Source organism: Pyxicephalus adspersus, chromosome 2 (assembly GCF_032062135.1).
Source record: "Pyxicephalus adspersus chromosome 2, UCB_Pads_2.0, whole genome shotgun sequence".
NCBI classification, from domain to species: domain Eukaryota; kingdom Metazoa; phylum Chordata; class Amphibia; order Anura; family Pyxicephalidae; genus Pyxicephalus; species Pyxicephalus adspersus.
In genome coordinates this window covers 137,525,916-137,545,424 of record NC_092859.1, presented here as the reverse complement: position 1 = coordinate 137,545,424, position 19,509 = coordinate 137,525,916, and the positions used below count along the sequence as shown (strand labels likewise).

The following is a 19,509-nucleotide window of genomic DNA, read 5'->3' as shown; positions in this document are numbered from 1 at the left end:
ACAAGTCAGTAATTAAATATAGCGTTCCGTTATCATCCTTTACCAGGATATATAGCTTTCGAGCTAAAATAAATCGCCGATTCCCTGTCTGTACTTTAGGAACTAATTTGTTTCGCGGATGAATCTAGTGTGAGTGATAACACTAGGTGTGACGTATTATTATACTTTATAAACTTTTATAAATCAAAAAAATTGACGACTAACATCTGATATTTATTGAGAATGAATATACAGGGAAATAATTTTGCTGTTTTGATATGTTATATTGGGTTTCCAGTCAGAAGGACCTCGGTTGTACTTCCGGGGCGGTGACCCCGCTGACAGCTGAAGCCCGCGTAGTTTGGATTGTGCTGGGAAGATGTGGCAGGACCGGCACAGGGAGGCTGCTGAGCTCCATACATTCCTCAGTAGGTGAGAGGGCTGAGTGTCTGTTTATATGACCGTAGTAAAATAAATCATCTGACAAAATAATATACAGCTTGGACCAAAAGAAAAACCTCTAATATTTTACATTGACAACAATATCTATAGCATCCAATCAGTATTCATCATTCCGTTGATTGACATTATTGCAAAGATTGGTTACTATGGTTACCTTGTGAGGCCTCTGACACTTATCAGATTTGCCTTTTTTAAAGCTGTGAATTGGACATTCACTGAAACATTCCCTGGTGGAGAATCAGTTGCTGCTATTGAAACACACAACACTGGAATATTCTCCATAAAGGAATGTTAGAAGGAATGTCAGATTTACTGCTTTATTGGGTGCAGTATAGAATGATTGGTGAAAACCTCACCAGGTGAAAATTTGGGGAAAAATCCAATGAAACTACAGAATATTATTAAACAGTATTTTTTTAGCACCAACATTATTACACAGCGCTGTACAAAGTCTATAGTCATGTGACTAGCTGTCCCTCTAAGGGCCCACAATCTAATGTCCCTACCTCAGTCATATGTCTTTATTACAGTCTAGGGGCAATTTTGGGGGGGAGACAAATAACCTAACTGCATGTTTTTTTTGGAATGTCACAAATCTATACCTATGAAACTACTGTCCGCTTTGAAGCCCAATTTCTCTTAGGGTGGGGGTACAAAACTGAAAATATAGGTGCAAGTGGCGGGCACATTCCCCCCCTACAATCCCATTACTACAGCATCATTAGAACATAAAACACTCTGCCCATTAAAATGGGCCTCCCTGCCCTGTTACACATTCCTGTCCAGCACTTACTGCCTGTTACCAATCCTAGGTGCCTAGCACTTACTGCCTTTCACACGCAGAGATAGAGGTGGATACATTTCACAGGCAGAAATCCGAGCTTGTGGTATGAGATGGGGGCGGGGCTGCTTGTGTCTCCTTCACATGAAGGCTGAACTGTGTGTGCTCACCTCTCATCCCAGCAATCCTACAGATGGCACAGAGCAGCCTCACTGAGATCGGTGCATCCGAGGATGAGAGCTGCCGAGAGCTGGGCGGAGTATTCAAGGCAGCCGGGCGGAGCAACTGGCTAAAAACCTCTGGGGAGAACTATGGTGCTCATTGTCCCCGGGTAAAGGTATCCAATGCGGAGGAGGAGGAAGGCACTTTTAGGATGAGATGGAGCAGTGTTCTTCCAAGCTCCTTTTTGATGGGCGTACCACGCGGCACTTTTCAGTCACCACCTGGCCATTACTGATAAGTTGGCTCACAAATCCAAGAATTTTCCAGCACTGCCCTTACTCTCTGGAATTGTCTTCTTCGACCTTCCTACTTTTTGCTCATTTAAAAGAGCACTTTAAACCCATCTTTTCAAACTTGCCTACCTGTCTTTTTCAGTCTCTTAAAACCCTCACTACTTCCCACCTCCTAGATTGTAAGCTCTTCGGGGCAGGGTCCTCTTCTCCTCCTGTGTCACTGTAACTGTCTGTCATTTGCAACCCCTATTTAATGTGCAGCGCTGCGTAATATGTTGGCGCTATATAAATATTTTTTATTATTGATAATAATAATAATTTAATACAGGAGCTTCCACTCCCTTATAATTTCTTGCTCCCCAGCTTAAAAAAAAATTCTGGGATGGAGTTGTCTGCCACATGTCACAGCAATAGGTGACACTGCTGTGCATTGAGGAGCAGTTAGTTGTCCAGCTAATATATAACAGCCGGGCCACGACAGTATGGATGTTACCCCCCCAAGCCTTAATGATGCTTGTATTCCATCAGCTGGAAATGAAGCATGATCTAAAGGGGGAGAGGAAACATCTAAAGCAGTGTTTCTCAATTAGGATTCCTCCAGTGGTTGATGGGGATTTCCTGAACAATGAGCAATTTGTACCTCTCAGGTCAGTTACCACCTGACACCAATGATCTTTTTAGCTATCTGTAAGGGTGACATTCTTCCCACTGGATAGCAATGTATTGGGCATTCTTTCAATTAACCACCACACTAGAATACAGTGAGCTGTGGATATAGTATTTATAAAAGGGGTTCCCCTAAGACCTAAAATTTATTTCAAGGGTTTCTTCATGTTTAAATGTTCAAAAAGGCTAAATTAGGATGAGCCCCAAAGGTCTCCACATGAATACCAAATCTGGGGATGGGGAGGAAGCAATAAGAATGTTAAAAAAAAACACAAGGTAAAACTGGAGTTCTGCTTTAAGTTCCTAAAAGTTCTGACTCTTTCGACTTCAGTGGCTGCATAAATGATCCTGTTCAGTAACTCATTATTTCCACTTTTTTTAAATGGGGGGGACCCTTGAAATAACTTTTAGGTCTGAGAGGGACCCCTTAATTATTATATCCAAAGCTCACAGTACATTAGTGTGGTGGTCAGTAGGAAGAATACATCTTACATGGCTTGCCAGTGGGATTGTCGCTCTTACTTTTTGGTCTCTAACCAAAAAGATCATTGGTATCGGTGGTAAATGACCTGAGAGGCACAACCTGCTCAAGGAACCACCAGCAATCTCTGGAGGAACTCTGGTTGAGAAACATTGGATTAGGTACTGAAGCCAGTATGATGGTGTCATCCATGGAGCCATTAATGGAATTAATTTAGTAAAGGCAGGTCTCATATTGGTGACCTCCCAGATCACCTTTAAGTTAGGGATGTGTGGTAAATTCTGCCGGGGAAAGTTTGTAACTTCAGAATTTAAAAACAGTTCAGTAACAATATTCTTTTCATTGCAGCACCTATGAGAAGGTGAAGAAGGAAAGTCAGCCAGGCCCATTTATCTATAAGGTATATGTGATATCTGATTTTTTTCTTTTTTGGTATTTTCATTTATATAGCACCAGACTGTGAAAAATTATAATAATAACTTCAAGCTTCACGTCAATCAATACATTTCATAGAATAGAAAGCATACAAGCAAACGTTGGTGGTGATTTTTAAGGCACCTTTTGTCAATGAACATTCACAACATATTCAAAAAACCTAACACCAAGCTGAATAGAGTTTGAGGTAGTTTATTCAGATGTATCATCTCTTCCTAGCAGTTACTTATTGATACTAAATTGGGTTGTCCCTACCAACTGCAAATATGCATAAAATATTTCCAAGAAAATGACATTAATAGTAATATATTGTAAGTCAGAATAAAGCACCCACATGTTAATGTCCTAATAGTGATGCTTCCAACTTTGATTTTTTTTTTCCAAGGATGACCTGCAGGTTTATTTGGTTGGTCCAGGCCAATGCAAGGCACTGGAAGGTTTCTGGAATGGAAGTGAAATTGCTTTTGTTATGGAGGGAAAGGTACAGTATCATGACAAACTTTCTCTGTATTCATGTTTTAGAACAATAAGCAAATTTAATTGATCTACAATACTCCTTCTTTCCAGCCTTTAAAGGCAGAAAATGAGATTATGGATGAATCCCAGAACAGCTACAGCCATTCCTTTAATGGCCCTGTGGAGGAATCCTGCCTGCCATTGCCACTCTCCTCCATGAAAGCCAGGTATGTATGCTCCTGAAGGCTCACATTTTATGTTTGTTGTTAATCTGATTAAAGGTACATGGTCTGCCTGTAGAATAGCTTGTGTTTGTATTGTCATTTTCAGTATTGTCCCCAGGACTTTATTTATGCTGGGTGGGAAGAAGCTGTAGGTTGGTGGCAGCCCCTATATTGTGACCCCACATTTAAGTAACCGCCTAAAAACAGAAAAACAGCCATGTGGTTACTGAAAAGTGCCGGGTGGTGCACCCAGTTAAAAGAGGCTGGGGAGAACACTGCATTTTATTCAGTCTGATGTTTGTCTTGCTCAATCCCTATCAATGATCATACACATGTTTATTGAATGGTCTAGGTCTGTAAAAATATTAAACAGTGTTCTGTGCCTAACTTGCCGTACTAACTCACTCACCTCAGTGGCAAATTTTTATTTGTTGTTAAAAATTCAAATATACGGTCATTTCCACTGATATGTTACTGTTACATCGCATTGGTTTGCACACACTAATAATATATTGAAAGATGTTACTGATAATATTAACATAATATTAGTTGTAAAACGAATGTAGTCAATGTGTTATTTCTTCGTAGGCAGTTACTTTCCAGCTACACTTTGACACACAACCCCAACATGAGTGAATTGAGAAATGGGAAACCAGTAGACATATTACCCCAGTTGTGGGTGCGGTGTGACGGCTCGGATGCAGAAGGAACCTGTTGGCTTGGTGCCGAACCTAATAAAACTAGCAGAAATGAGATTGCAGGAGTGACATTCCATAAAGTAACTTATGCAGGTATGTGATACTGTTATGCGACCTGGAGACTTGAATACAGCTTATATTCCCAGATTTCACTCAAATTAATCTGTACAATCAAGTAGGTGGAAATGATTTAAAATGTTTAAAATGATTTTCCTTTATTTTATCCTTGCCCTGTTATGTGTTCATTAAACAGATGTCAGTTGAGATATTCAGATAGTGTATGACTGTTATATTCTATAAGTTTATATATCTGTTACAGACCTTGGCAGTTGTAAATTGTCAATTGCTACATTTTCTGTTTAATAGTATTTTTAGGTCTAGCAAAGACAAAACTATTGTAGATGGCTCTGCAGTAATTTTGCTCCAACTGTATGCTTTCAAATTAAATTTGTAAGTACTTTACTTTAGTGTTTTTGTCTCTTTCTATGTGCTAGTCCTAATACCTGTGGGGAAAATTGAACCATGTCAGTTAGCATTGTGTAGCTAGAAATCAGTGGGTCCCTTAATAAAAAATACAAGGCCGTAGCTACTTTGCGGCGAATAACTTTTTAGCCTGCTTTAAGCGTTGCTTATGTAACTTTGCTTCTGGGTTGCAAGAGCCATTTCTTGTCCCTAGACCCTGCCACTCTTCCTTGTCCTGCACACACTGGCCCATCTTACCTCACTCAGCACTAACTGTGCAAAAAACAAATCCAGCAAGACACAGAGCCCCGTCTGGATCCTGTTCAGGCTGACTTTACCTACAATCATGAGAAAAAAAAAGCACAGCATTTTTAAATTTTAAAATTCTGCTTATCGGAACATGATTAAAGGAAATCTGGTCAGTAGCAGATCTTTTAGTTAGGTAAATACAGCCTCAGGTGGACAAGAACACATTAAACGTTACACTGTATTGATATTTATTTAACAAAAAAAGAATACGGAAGCAGTGTGTGTAAAAATTAAGGATGCCCTTACTACTTTCATAAGTATTAAGGTGCTAAGTAGCAGCCAAGTGCTGCTCAATAAATCCTCTTGATGAATTTATTACCAGCAAATGTGGCCACCTTATGTCCTCTTGGCAGTTGGCTGGTCTGGAGCATTCAGGTGTGTGTTAACACAATACTAAGGTGGAAAAACATCAGCAATGATCATAGAGAAGCATTTGTTGCTGTCCATCAATCTGGGAAGCGTTGTAAGGCCATTTCAAAACAATGTGAAGTCCATCATTCTACAGGAAAATTTTATTCATTATTTCAAAATACTCAATAGGGTTCCTAATGTTCCCGGAATGGGACATCCCAGCAAACATACACTGAGGTCAGACTGAGCAATGCCCAGAGAAATAGCAAAAAAGCCTAAGAGCTACATTTCACATTCAAGTCATACAGGTCTCAGCATGTTAAATGTTAAAGCTTATGATAGTAAAATTAGAAAAAAACTGAACAAGTTTGGTTTGTTTGGAAGGATTGCCAGGAGAAAGCCTTTTCTCTCTAAAAGTAGCATGGCTTAGATTTTGCATCTGACCTAATGCAAAATCAGACCTAAGTTTGTAAAAAACTAAACACTGCATATTAACAGAAGAATCTTATACCAACTGTCCAATATAGTGATGGGGGGGATGATGATTTAGGCTTGTTTTGCAGACATAGGACCTGGGCACCTTGCAGTCATTGAGTCACCATGAACTCTTCTTTATACCAAAGGATTTTAGAATCAAAATACTTGGTTAAAGCTGGGTCAAAATTGGGTCATGCAACAGGACAATGACCCCAAGCACAGCGACAGAAAAGAATCGAGGTGTTGCAAGGGCCTAGTCCAAGTCCAGACCTCCACCCTATTGGACCTCAAGAGAGTTGTTCATAAACAAATGCACACAAACCTCCATAAACTAAAGCAATGTATCAATAAGAGTGGGCCAAAGCTCCTCCAAAACAATGTGGTGAGAGACTGATAAAGTCATACTGAAAACCAATATATAAAGTTTTTGCTGCTCAAGACAATTCTACAAGCTGTTGAGTCATAGGGTGTACTTTGTTTTTTTACACTCAGCTTCTCCATTTTTGGCTTCATCTTTGTTAAATAAATAATGACACCATTGAATCTGTTGAGTTACTTTACAGATTTAAATGTTAGATTTTAATTTTATCCAGATAAAATAAACACATTTTTTGTCCTGATTTGAAAAACCTTACATTGGAAAAAGGGTATATTATTAAGGGAAAATCATGCCAAGCTTCGGTGTTCTAAAATAGTCTTGGGTGAACTCTGTGCGGGACCTCTGTCCTCCCCTTCTCCCTAGATTGTCATGCACATCACAGGTCAGCTCTGCAAACACATCAGCGGACACCAGCTGCACATTGGTTTGACCATAATATACATATAATATGAAGTCCAGTGTGTAATCATAGAACTCCAATATATTATCTCAGCAAGGTTTATGCATTGCCACTGGTTTAGCACTTTATATTCATGAATGGCTTGTATGCAATTCACATGTAAATTTGTCATAAATATTAATTAAGGGGTTTTGTTAGCTTCTTGTACTAATGTTGTTGTTTATTCACAGGCCCAACTACAGACAAAACATCATTCCCCAGCCTAGAAACCCTGAAGAAATCACACAAAGAGAGACATCACTCATCTGCTGTGAGTTCTCATCATTTTACTAAGTGGACTCTTTGATATTTCACTTTTATACATTTCATTTTTTTTTTTTTTTTACAAATTCTTCTACCTGGGTAGAATATGATATATATTTACAAGGCTGCTTTCTAAATAGAACAGACAAATTCTGTCTTTTGAAAAGCTCATATTTTCACCTAGCAAAGAAGTTCCCAATGTTTGTGTATGGTTTGTTTGTGCAAATATTAATATAAAGCCCTTTATTGGGCAGATTAGGCCTCTTTTTATGGTTATGTAGTATCATGGCCCCTGTGGGACGAGGTAACCCTGGTAGTCAAATGTTGGGGTCTTGAGCTGTTGTTTGATGTTTTGATGATGAATCCTGACTAATATTCTGAATCCGATTAAACTTTTTTAATACCAGAACTCGAAACTGCATTGTAACCCAGTAATGCTGTCTATTCAGGTGCTGACTGGGGATTGCACACAGAAAGGCAATGGCAGTCAGATTGCACGGTGTACCATAGACATTCAGTTGGGGATTGCACACAGAATGGGAATGGCTGTGTGCCGTATATGTAAATTCAAAAAAATCTGCACACAACAAGACATATTACCATAGGCCATATGTTGCATTGTCTCATGGGGCAAATTTGTAGTAAATCTAGTAAAACATTTGTTCTAATAAGCTGTCATTTAAGGCTGATGGAGCCAACACTTATGTGTTTACTATGCTTTCTTTATCCTTACCAGATGCATACCAGAGGATTCGCTCAGTATGATTTATTTAGCTCAGTGGAAAGCTCTATTATCGAATCACAAACTAATGTCACAGTCGACTTTGTTTGGAATGGAGTGGACAAGATCCTGCAGATCCCACCTTTAACCTCTGCTGCCACACTGGTATGGTATATCAGTCAGTGTCAATAAAACACAATATTCCAAAGGTATCCTATGTCAGCCATGTGCTGTTGGGGAAAAATTGGTTCATTCAACACCTCTGTTGCAGTGCTAACATTGAAATAGATATTTTGATCTGGAAAACAGATGTCTGTAATGGTTTATTGTAATATTACATAATGTTATGTAATATAAAGGTTCATTATCCTTCTGATACCATTTTAGTTAAGCGTTTGTGACAGTTTCCCAATACCTTTGCAAAGTAGCAATTGTTGAAAGAATTTTTATCCCAGTTACTGCTGCAAAAGTCGCTTTGCACATTTTATAAATGTGGTGTCCATTTGTACCATTGAACCAGTGTTTCTCAACCAGGGTTCCTCCAGAGGTTGCTGGGGGTTCCTTTAACAATGAGCAGTTTGTGCCTCTCAGGTCAGTTTAACAGATACCACTCATCTTTTTAGCTATCTGTAAGGGTGACATTCTTCTTACTGGCTAGCAATGCAGGAGGCATTCTTCTTACTGACCACTACACGAATGTACTGTGACTTGTGGAAAAAGTAATGATAGTAGGGATTCCCTGGAGGATATTTCATTAGGTTCCTCCAAGTTAATTATGGTTGAGAAACACTGCAGTAGACGGTGTGTAAATTGTAAAGTGGCATGGTAATTTTGCCCAGAGAACATGCAATGTTTCCACACATCCTCATGAATTTTCTGAGAATATACAAACAAAATAAAGATTGGCATAAATTAACAAGATTTTTAAAGTCAAGCAAACATGTCACAGAACTGTTAAAACTGGTCTGGTAAAGAAGAGGGAAATTACTTTGTTAGCACCAACGTGCTTAAGATAAGCTTTGCAGTAATCAAAAGATGTGCTGAATGAAAATCCACCATGCTTTCCCTGTGTTTTTCTTTTGTTCAACAAGCATCCTTATTCTTTATTTTACAGAATATCATGGTGGAGTCTGGCGATCCCAGAAGTCCTGTCTACCCTGTATATAAAGAGCTTGAATTTTTAATGGTAGATATCCTTTTTTTTTTTCTTTACACACAGACTAGAGGAACACATGCACAGTTAACAAGTGTAATTTGCTTTATCACTATTGCATGTTTTAAAATAGATTTATCCACTTTATTACTTGTAGATCTGTCCTTTTCAAAACCAAACAACATCAGCTCTGAGCTGGTAAAATATTTAAATAATAAGTATATTTTTATGCACTTCGCCTTAGTAATTTGTTTATTGTTTTTTAAGAAAGTTTGTAAATTTGACGTTCTGTCAGGTTTTGTCTGAAGGATTAAGAACCGGGGTAACAGAGTGGCCAGAGACCTCTGAATCTAAGTCCGCTGTGGAGATAGTGCAAGAGCTTTTGAATGGTATTTATATCTGCATGTTTCATTTCTGTATCTTTTAATTTATTTGCCAGTTCACTACCATGGCAGTCAGTAAAACATTTACCTGTCCTTGATCACATTACCAGACTGATGAAATCCACCACAGTATTACCTTCTGTGACCTTGGACCAGGAGCTGGGAACTCCCTAACTTCCATTAGTGTTTGGGCCTTAATTTATCATTTTCTCCTACTCATTAGCTTGCTGTAGAAGGGGTTACTGCTATATGTTGATACCATTCTGCAGGGTTTGGTGTTGTATGGACTACACAGCCTTTTTCTTACTAAACAGAATTAAGAAAGCCTTTCTACTTCAGCTCTGAGAGCCATATAAAACTTTTTTTGATCTGTTTCTAACAGTGCCTGAAAAAAAGACTTGGTCACCTCTGCTAGTTCAACACTTCACTTTTAAGTATTGTCTGTCAGCAGGCAGCTGCTGATGTTCTAGCCTCCTTTCTTGAGTCCGTACAATGCTTTCCCCTGGATTGGTCCAGTAGAGTGTAGTACACTGACCTGAAAAGACCTTTTGCAGAGTTTCCAAGGGCACTGGCAGACCATTTAGATCTTCTGTCCCAAGGACAGATTTTTTAAAAAAAAGCAGACTCCATAGTCTTTCTTTTTTGTTTTATTTTAAGTACCAGTTAGCTGTTTTGGCTTCTTCTGATGCCAAAAGATTTGGAACAATGGCATGTTGGTAGTTAATTAGATAAATTAGATGGTAATTAGATAGGCCAGCCCAGAAAAAGTCTACTACAGTTTTTTTGTTTGCCAGTGAATGTTAATGACTTCATTTTCACAGAATCAGGTTCAGATGCAAAAAAATTATGAAAAATTAGAATTTGGTTAGAACTACAGCCACATTTCTATGTGCAACTGGAATGTAACTAGTACATCCAATTTTTAGTTGAAGTATTTAATAAACATTTTACTTTTGTTAAAGAAACTGTTTTTTAAATTTACTTGATTAGTCTGAATTGTTTCTTAAAAGTCATTGCTGTGATTTAATTTGTTTCAGAACTAAAGAATAAACTGGATGGAGTTAATAATCCTCCACCTAAAAAAGACGCAGAGGCAAGTATCCCTGAAGTTAATTTTAGTGTAACTTGTGCATAGCTTACTATGGCATTGAAGGGGTGTATGGTTTGACAAGGATAATACAAAGCCATTTTCTCTTCTAGCTGCATGCTGATATAGTTAATACTCAGGAGTAATATTCCAATTATTAAACATGGCAATTACACTGAGTGATGCACATTGCAATTGCTCAATTCAGCAGCTTTGCCCCAGGGTGCAAAAAATAAAAAGGAAACCTAAATAAAAATTGATAGAAAGCCACGAAACAACAAGCGGGCCCGAGGGGAAATAGTTTCTTGTCGAGGTCTATTGCTCGTAGACTGCTGAGGATTTACTCTCGAGGTTTGAAGGGTATATTCAAACGGCTTCGATAAAATGTTTTCCCAGTCATTCTGCTGTTCTCATGTATTATGTATGTACCTTTCTCTCAGCATACATGATGGATGGGGACACTTAATAACTTTCAGGCATTTTTCATACGTATTTCTCTTAAACAGGGGACTAAGCCATTTAAGTACTGTGCTGACTACTGTTAACCATTACGGTGCTACAAGCTTAGCTCTCTATACAGGTCATGCTACTGGAGCATAGCTGTCTGTAATTACACATTTATTGCCAGGCTTAGCTGTCATTTATAATCCAATGATAGTAGAAATACAACGGGCATTGGAATTATTTATTATCAAGGTATATAGGTAAATATATACCTATAAACTTAGAAACATGGATATTAATGACTGCATAATAATAATATTATTATTAATAATAATAATAATAATAATAATAATATTAATTATATTGGATTTCCCTACATCTTTATATAATGTTTTAGGTACTTCTGTAATGCTATAGATATGTGGGTGTTTATAGGCAGGGGAAAGGACAAATATTGGGCTAATTATTGCAAAATAAAGTAATAACTAAAACAAGTTTGTATAGTTTTTACAAAGGCAAAGTCATATCTGTTTAATACATAGACTTACAGTTTCCTGCTGTTTCTCTAAATAAAATTCCTTGATACATCTGGTTGAAAATGATGGGTTTCACAGTTAGAAAAAATAAAAAAGACTTGCAATAGTCCAAGTAGCCCTGTTATCTTTGCCTAGGCTGTAACTAGTAAAAAAGTAATAGTCCAAGTTCACATATTTGGGTATGCAGTGCCAGCTTCTGTTGTTCATTTAATACAAGTTACTTTTAAAAAGCAACTGGCAGCTGTCATCATATATAAAGGGCAATCACTTAGTAGTATCCATGTTTGCCTGCTTCTTCCCCCACATCATAATCTATTCTTCTACATTGGCCTTACTCACTGGGCCATAGGAATGTTCAGTGAGCAGTGTAGGGGGGAGAAAGTTTTGACACAACCAGTAAGTATTTTAGAACCTGCAGATCAGGTCCTCATGTGCTGAACATGTGTCCAGTGCCTGCAAAACAGTAAGTGAGCAAACCTATTGCAACCCTTTTTATTATATATAGGTGTGTAGCTCTGAAGTCCAAGTAGCTTTAAGGAAAGTTTCCCGAAAAAAATTAACTTTGTTTAGTATCATATAAGACATATACCTGCATTGCATAACTAGGGCCCCCATTCTTCAGTAATGTGCAAACCTTTACCTCAAGCATCTTGCAGACATGGCAGCATACAGCAGCATAAAAGACTTAAGCCTACAGTATCATCTTCAGCATTATCTTAGAGGTGCACTTGGGGTCTCCATCCTTCTATAGTGTATAAAGCCTATGCTTTCAATTTCTTTTGGTGTAGGCTGGGAACTCCATTCTTCAGTGGCAAATTAGATCTTTGTATTGCTGGTATCACTGGCACTTCCATACCTTATCACCATTTAAGGCCAACATCCTTATCACCAACCTTATCACCAATTTCTCCAACATCCTCTGTCACGTCCTGAAACTTTTTGGTTCTGCTGCTCCCAGTTGTTGGTCACTAAAAGCCATCTATTTACCCAAGATGGGTTCTGTACATAAATATTGTGTAAAGTATTTTCATTCAGATAAAATTATCTGATCACTTTTTTTTCTTTAAAAAAACCCTTTCAGTCACTGGGCCTGATTTATTAAAACTCTTCAAGTTTGGAGAAGATAGACTTATCATGTGTGATCCCGCAAACCTGAAATGGATCTGGTTCAGCATTGAAAATATTGGCCAACTAATAGGGAATTATTTTCAAGAAATCCATTTCAGGTTTGCCTGATAAATTAAGCTCAATGGGCTCAAGGATGGAGAGGATACACTTTCATCAGTGAATCTGGGTGATTCAGCAAACCTGGAATGCATCTGGTCCAGGATTGAAAACATTTGCTAGCAAATGACGTGTATCATCTCCAGCCTTGGACAGCTTTAATAAATCAGGCCCATAGTGTCTATAACGGAATGTGACCTTAAAAAACAAAATTCTGCATATATTTATTTGTCATGAAATATAAAAGCTTGAGATGTAATTTCCTTTACATTGGTGTTTTATTCCACCAAACAGAAATGTTTGTGCCTTTTTAGAGTCTTATTGTGCTTATTATATTACAGAAAGTAAAGAGTGACGCGGCAGAAGTAGAAAGTTCCATTCACTCTTTTCTCTCAGAACGTGGCGATCTGGACTTTGCTGAGATGTTGTGGTGCAAGATGAAGAATAGTAGGTGGCACTTTTTTAATGTAAATATAGACAGGATAAAATGCAATGTAGTTCAGTTAAGTGTGTTTCTAAAAAAATGTATTTTTATACATGTACTGTACAAAAAAAAAAAGCAGGAGGTATAATTTTCTTTTTACCACAGAGAGTGACTCTACCTCTTCTTCTCTACCTAAATGCTACCTAAAAACCCTTTGTATCATTAACCACCTGGCCATTAAACCTGACCTTTGTTCGGGGTAAAAACACTTTCAAAAAGTGTTAAACCCGAACTTTTGTCAGGTGGTTAAACAAACGTTATATTGCAATCCGATTGTCATACATTGTATGACAATCGGATTACAACTGAAAGAAAATACTTACTCGGTCCCCGCAGCTCCTCCTGACACGTCTTCTCTCTTCATTCTTCTCCTGGCGAGTGCTGTGACGATCTCCGGGGTTTCCCGGTGACGTTGCTGCATGCGTCGGTGCTGGAGGCGGGGCGGGAAATTCAAATAACTTTGCATTGAACTCAATACAAAAAAGCTGTATTAAGTCCAAAACAAAGAAATCTTTATATAATATATATATAATTGTATATATTTCGTGCATGCGCCCGTCGATGGGGGTCGTATCGGGAAAATCAAATATTTTGTATTGGATTCAATACAAAGTCCTGTATCCAATCCAATACAAAATAATACAAAATATATTTCTGTGGTTTTGTCTATAGGTATGTGACGTTGGACTCTGTTTTAAAATTTACCACACTAGGGAGGTGTTTTAGAAAAATATATTACTATACAGTCTACCGAATTATTGCATTTTCAGTATTTTTGATTTATTTATGTATTCTTGTTTAAGCTGATTTTTGTGTTTTTTATTTATTTTATTAAAAGTAATTTTTTTTACATGATTGTGTGTTTCAAACTTTTTTTATATTCATGATATCTACTAGACCCTTGTTCGGACATATTTCTGTAAGTTACAGGTCTACAATAAAAAAAAAAATCATGAAAAACAGTGTACCGCTTTTGGTACAGAAATCTAGACATCAGTGTAACGCCCAGGTGGTTAATACTTATCATTTTTGTTTTGCAATAATATACTGTTTTTACCTTTTTGTTTTATTGATCTATTGTGATATTTTGTACCACTAATCTGTGCCATTTGCAACTGTTTCTTCAATCAAATGTTAACAAAACCTTTTTTTTGCTTTTCTTATGAAGCCATCTCCTGTTACCAAGATGTTGTAACCTGTTTCTCTCTGGTCATCCAGGCTCTGAGACATGGAGAAGTGCACCCTTGGGTAAGCATATTACAGCTTCCATCTAACCAATCAAAAATTTTGCATAGTGTATGGCTATCTTAGGCCAGTGTTTGTCAGAAGGCAATTTACCTGGAAGTATTTTTTTGTCTGTGCTTTGCACTTTCATTTATATTGACACATGAAATCCATCAAAGTTCAGAATTGCCTTCCTTTAAGTGCCTATAAGATAGACTTCTGTCTGTTTCAATAGCGACACATTACTGTAAACGACTGTTTTGGACTGTTGCAGGCAAATGCACCTCCTAGACCCAAAGTAATATAATCTGAATTGCACTCCATTTTCCAGTGTGACAAGTCATGTACATCGAAGGCTTCTATACTGGAATATTCAGCAAATATATTTCTTTAAAAAAAAAAGGAAAGCAAGCCAAACACATGGCACAGTGTTATCCCAGGCACTTTTCTGTGACCTCCTGGCTGTTTTTGGGTGGTTACTGAATAGTTGGGTCACAACAGGGGTTCCCACCTGCCTACAGCTTCTTCCCACCAAGCTTAAAGTTTCTGGGGAGAATACTTTGGCATTAAGTTAAAATGCAAATACTCTGTAAAAAAATAGCAATGTTTCAAGCTACTAAACAGATTCTTTTGTGTTAGCTTTTGTGTTTTCTTCTTTTATTGCTCCTTGACCAAAATGCATGCATTTTGGGTAAGTTATCATTTGTTTGCAAAATGCAACATTTGTAAATAAAACATGTATATAAAACCACTGGTACAACAAAAGCTGTAAAATTTTAGACTCTCCATCATTTTCTGGTCCGATAACTTTGGTGACCAGGATAAATAGAGAGGGTGAGCCTTTGCCAGCAGGGACATTTCTATCTACCTTTTCCTATCTCTAAGTAGGGTAGAGTCCTTGAAGTTGGTGTCTGTTTTGTCATCTTTTCCTGCTTTGAATGTAAGTTTGCAGATCTTGCCATTTGCAGATTCATCGTGGTAGCAACAGTACCCTGAGCCAACTAATACAACAATCATATCATGGGAAGATGCAGAGTGTCCCTCTTTCAGGCCTTACACCTATCCGCATGCTACTTGAGATTGGCCTAGACAAGATGAAAAAAGATTACCTGAACACCTTTATAGGTGAGTATAGAGAAAACCTTTATATTTTATGAATGGAATAAAGGAATGGTGTATGTTATTAAAAGAAATGGCATTGGTCTAAATGCATTTCATCATCAAAATGCCTTTAGGAATTCTATGTTTAGGATAGTGTCTTCAACTACAGCAACCAACCAGAACAGTGGTCATTGTCGGCACCACTTTGAGTATTCGATTTAATGGTAAGAGGACCATAGTTTTTCTCCTGTGATTTGGTACAACGTTTATATTACCAGTAGGTTTTACTGCCTATATCCTAAAAAGATAGGTGGACTGCATGCATTTCTTCCTAAATTCACATTTTATTTTATATACTAACAGAAGATTTCTTGTCAACAGGTCGAGAACTTGCAACTTTTAATTACTTGGTAAGTTAAGTGTTCTTTTTGCAAACCTTGAAAAAAGTTGAATTTGCTATTAAGTCAGTATTACTAAATGTATTGGTTTTATGAAGGCTAGGACTTCAAAAGTCTTTTTAGTAGTGGCATTTTGTGCCAACTTTTCTTTGTTTTACTTAATACACTCTCAAGGTAAGAGGATTTTTTTATGCAGACTTACAATTCAAAATGTGATGTGGTAACACAATAACAAAGTAAAAAACTAAAGGCTATATGAACAAAAACTTTTTATTTATTAAGGTGTAGTAATGTGCAATAATGATGTGCAAGTCATTATAGCACATTAAGGGAACCAGTTCATTCGGAATATGCAGTTCACCTTTGTACACATTGTGTACAGCATGTGCTTTGTAATGCCTCACTGCGAGGGTGCCTTGCAACCAACCTATCAGTGCCTAGAGGTGCCACTCAAAAATATTAGCACCACAGTTAGTACCTTGCAGTAACTTTTCTGTGGTAATGAGCCATAAATGCAGATTATTGAATGCCAATTCTAGTGACCCAAACCCTAAAACATAATTGTGCTTTCAAATGAAGTACAGTTATCTTGTCCCACCTCCCTGACTCAAAATGACTTGCTCCCCTTCCCCACAGATTCACACTTACAAAGGTTACCTGTATTTGTGGCTCCTTTCCTTTTGTTTGCATCCAACAGTGCCTGCACAGTAAAGCCCTATAGACTGCTAGGTAGATGTATAACAGATCAGAAGTATTAAGGCTGTATAGATACTATGTGATTTTCTGCACTTCTGTTGTATTCCTTAGGATTACTTCATTAGCACATCTGTAGATCTGCAGGAGCAGGTGCATCGTGTCAGAAAACTGCATCATATGCTGGAAGTAGTAGCGCATTGCAATGCTTTCCTCAGCCTGGAGCATGAGAATCTCTTTCCGCTTACACAGTAAGTAATTGAAGACTCTGAAAATAACAAACTACTCACGTTATTATAAAACTAAATGAGAAAATTGATTCCAAACTCCTGATACCTTAGTAATAATAATTGTAGCATTGCTAGATGTGATACCTGCACCAAGTGAACAAGACAGGAAAAGGATGTTGGGGGCTTAGCTTTGAGAGTGCTTGTAAGCAGTGTTTGATGTGCAGTACAGCTTTATGAATTTTAAAAACCACAATATCCTATTGGAGTTTGCCCAGAGTTCATATTTGACAAATAAGTCTATATATTTCTTCCTGCACAGAATCTGTTTTAAGCATTACAAGGAGAACCCTTGGAACGAGCAGCATGTGTTTAAACTTCCAATCAGACCAACTGTTATCAGCAGTTTCTACCAAAAGTAAGTCTGGATGTTCATGATATGTATTGTTCTTTCATGTTTTCACATATGCTAGTTTCATTTCTACTGACAGAAACAAGACTATACTTACAGTTTGCTATCTTTTCACATTTATACTTTTATATATGTAGACATCTATTAATGAATTTCTCTGGGGTTCCTAAATTACTAATGGATTGTTTTCTTAGTACTGATTTTTAAAGACCATCAAGCCATCCGCTAAACTATCCTTTCCACAGGGACAGAATCGCCATTCCTAGTGTTATGGTTATTACAGGAGGACTAGAAAGTTATGTTCCCCTGGGGATTCGGTGCTCTAAAGTGTCAGTTTTGTTATTAGTGAATTCTGTACACACAGCTGCTATTTGTAAACTCTCTACGTACCTAAATTATAGATTGTGATCAGAAAGATTTGTCCATATGCAAAGTTGCCAAGTATTGTCAAGAACATCTGCCGTAGAAACAAAAATGTTCTGGGTACGGATCAAAGGGACATTAGGGCAGTTATAAATATAGACATAAATAATGCAATTTTATGCTCCTTAAATTTGTCTTTTGCACATCTTGTAATGTCCTGTACAGGAACATTTACACTAGGAGAAGTAGGGACAGCACTGGAAACCAATCCGGTGGGATGTATACTGGGAGAATTGAAGTATAATAAGCTGCTGTTCTCCTTCAATGCCGATAAGGTCAAGGATGTAACCCGGCTGTATTGCTTAATTACAGAAAACAAAAATTCCAGTCTTCAACCTGGCAGAATTATGTAAATCTCAGAACTTGATAGCTAGTAAAACATAATCTTTTTGAGGTGGAGAGAAGACACTACTGTATTTTTGTACTGTGAGTGTTGTCAACCACCTGGCTGTGCTGTATACATCTCAGAACTAAATCGACAGGCAGGTAAAACAACCACCTATTGGTTTTGCACAGAGCTCAGCTTAACATTGGGCTTTTCGTCGCACAGTGACAATATGTGATATTGAATGTAACTGGGGTTTTAGCCTAATTTACTTTTATTCTTCTGTTACTCAGTCTTTGTCTTTTTTTTGTTGCTATATTTGTTTCTGAGAGTTGTTGATGGTCCATTATGGTCTTTGATATTTATTTATGATAGTTTCATAATTTCAGGTATAATTATTGTATTTGTTGTTTTCCTGCAGTTCATACCCTCAGACATGGAGATTGGACATCATCAGTGGACATGGGCAAAAGGAAGTAAAAACCACATGGCAACTTAGTTCCAAGCCACCCGTAGACCATTTATCTTGCGATATTTCAGGTAGTCAGCTAACATATTACATAATTTATAGTGTGGATTTTTCAGACCCAATATAGATGAAGTAAGAGCAGCAAGACAAATAAATTGGTTGTACCGGAGATAGACTGAACCACAACTCCTCAGCTTTATACTGCAAATACTTCTAAAGATAATTTTGCTTAACACCTAGTTTTAAAGCTAGTTTAAAAATGGTGGAAAATGTTTATATTTTACAAAACTGGTACACTCTTTCAATTTTTAAAAATGTTTTTAAGCCATAGTGTTAAAGTTATTTACACAATTAGTTGCTTGACTGTCTTTGGCTTCAGGAGTCTCTAACCTGGAATTTACAAGCAGAATAGTAGTTTGTAAGGAAGGGAACATTTGTGATTTGTTAACTTGTATTTCTGAAAGTGACACATTCAAAAGATCAGCAAGGGAACTAAGAAAGAAGTTGGACAATTGGAACCCTGAATGAGTAACATATGTCTTGTTTTTAGATCTGTGAATGTGAGTCAGGGCATCCGTGCTGTATTACAATGTGCAGTTTTAGTCATGTATGAATTTCTCCAACTTGGATTGAACTCCCATTAATGCTAATGTTCCTGTACACCTAAAAGCTGTGATGTACCCTCAAATATATTGTGTTTTTAATCTTAGGTCTACAAACTGACATGACAATGAGTGCAGACAATGAGGATGTTGCTTACTATCAAGCCCAGGTTAGCTGCAGTCAAGTGTGCTTCTGCTGAGATTCCACACAGGTACTCTTGGACAAATTGTCCCATATAAATTCAAATATCTCATGTTAACTAGAAATTCTCTGCTACTTGGATT

General features: G+C 37.5%; 1 protein-coding gene across 1 annotated transcript; it reads left to right on the top strand.

The window, feature by feature from the left end:
* The first annotated feature begins 289 nt into the window (after positions 1–289).
* Positions 290–19,436, top strand: ZWILCH (zwilch kinetochore protein). Its single transcript, XM_072402608.1, has 18 exons — positions 290–411; positions 3,173–3,224; positions 3,645–3,740; positions 3,827–3,942; positions 4,528–4,730; positions 7,246–7,325; positions 8,055–8,204; positions 9,154–9,225; positions 9,488–9,581; positions 10,613–10,672; positions 13,212–13,313; positions 14,519–14,598; positions 15,543–15,699; positions 16,057–16,085; positions 16,881–17,017; positions 17,316–17,411; positions 18,575–18,693; positions 19,333–19,436. The coding sequence occupies exons 1-18, from the start codon at positions 359–361 to the stop codon at positions 19,422–19,424; spliced, it is 1,788 nt and encodes a 595-aa protein (XP_072258709.1). The 5' UTR covers positions 290–358; the 3' UTR covers positions 19,425–19,436.
* The last annotated feature ends 73 nt before the right edge of the window (positions 19,437–19,509 follow it).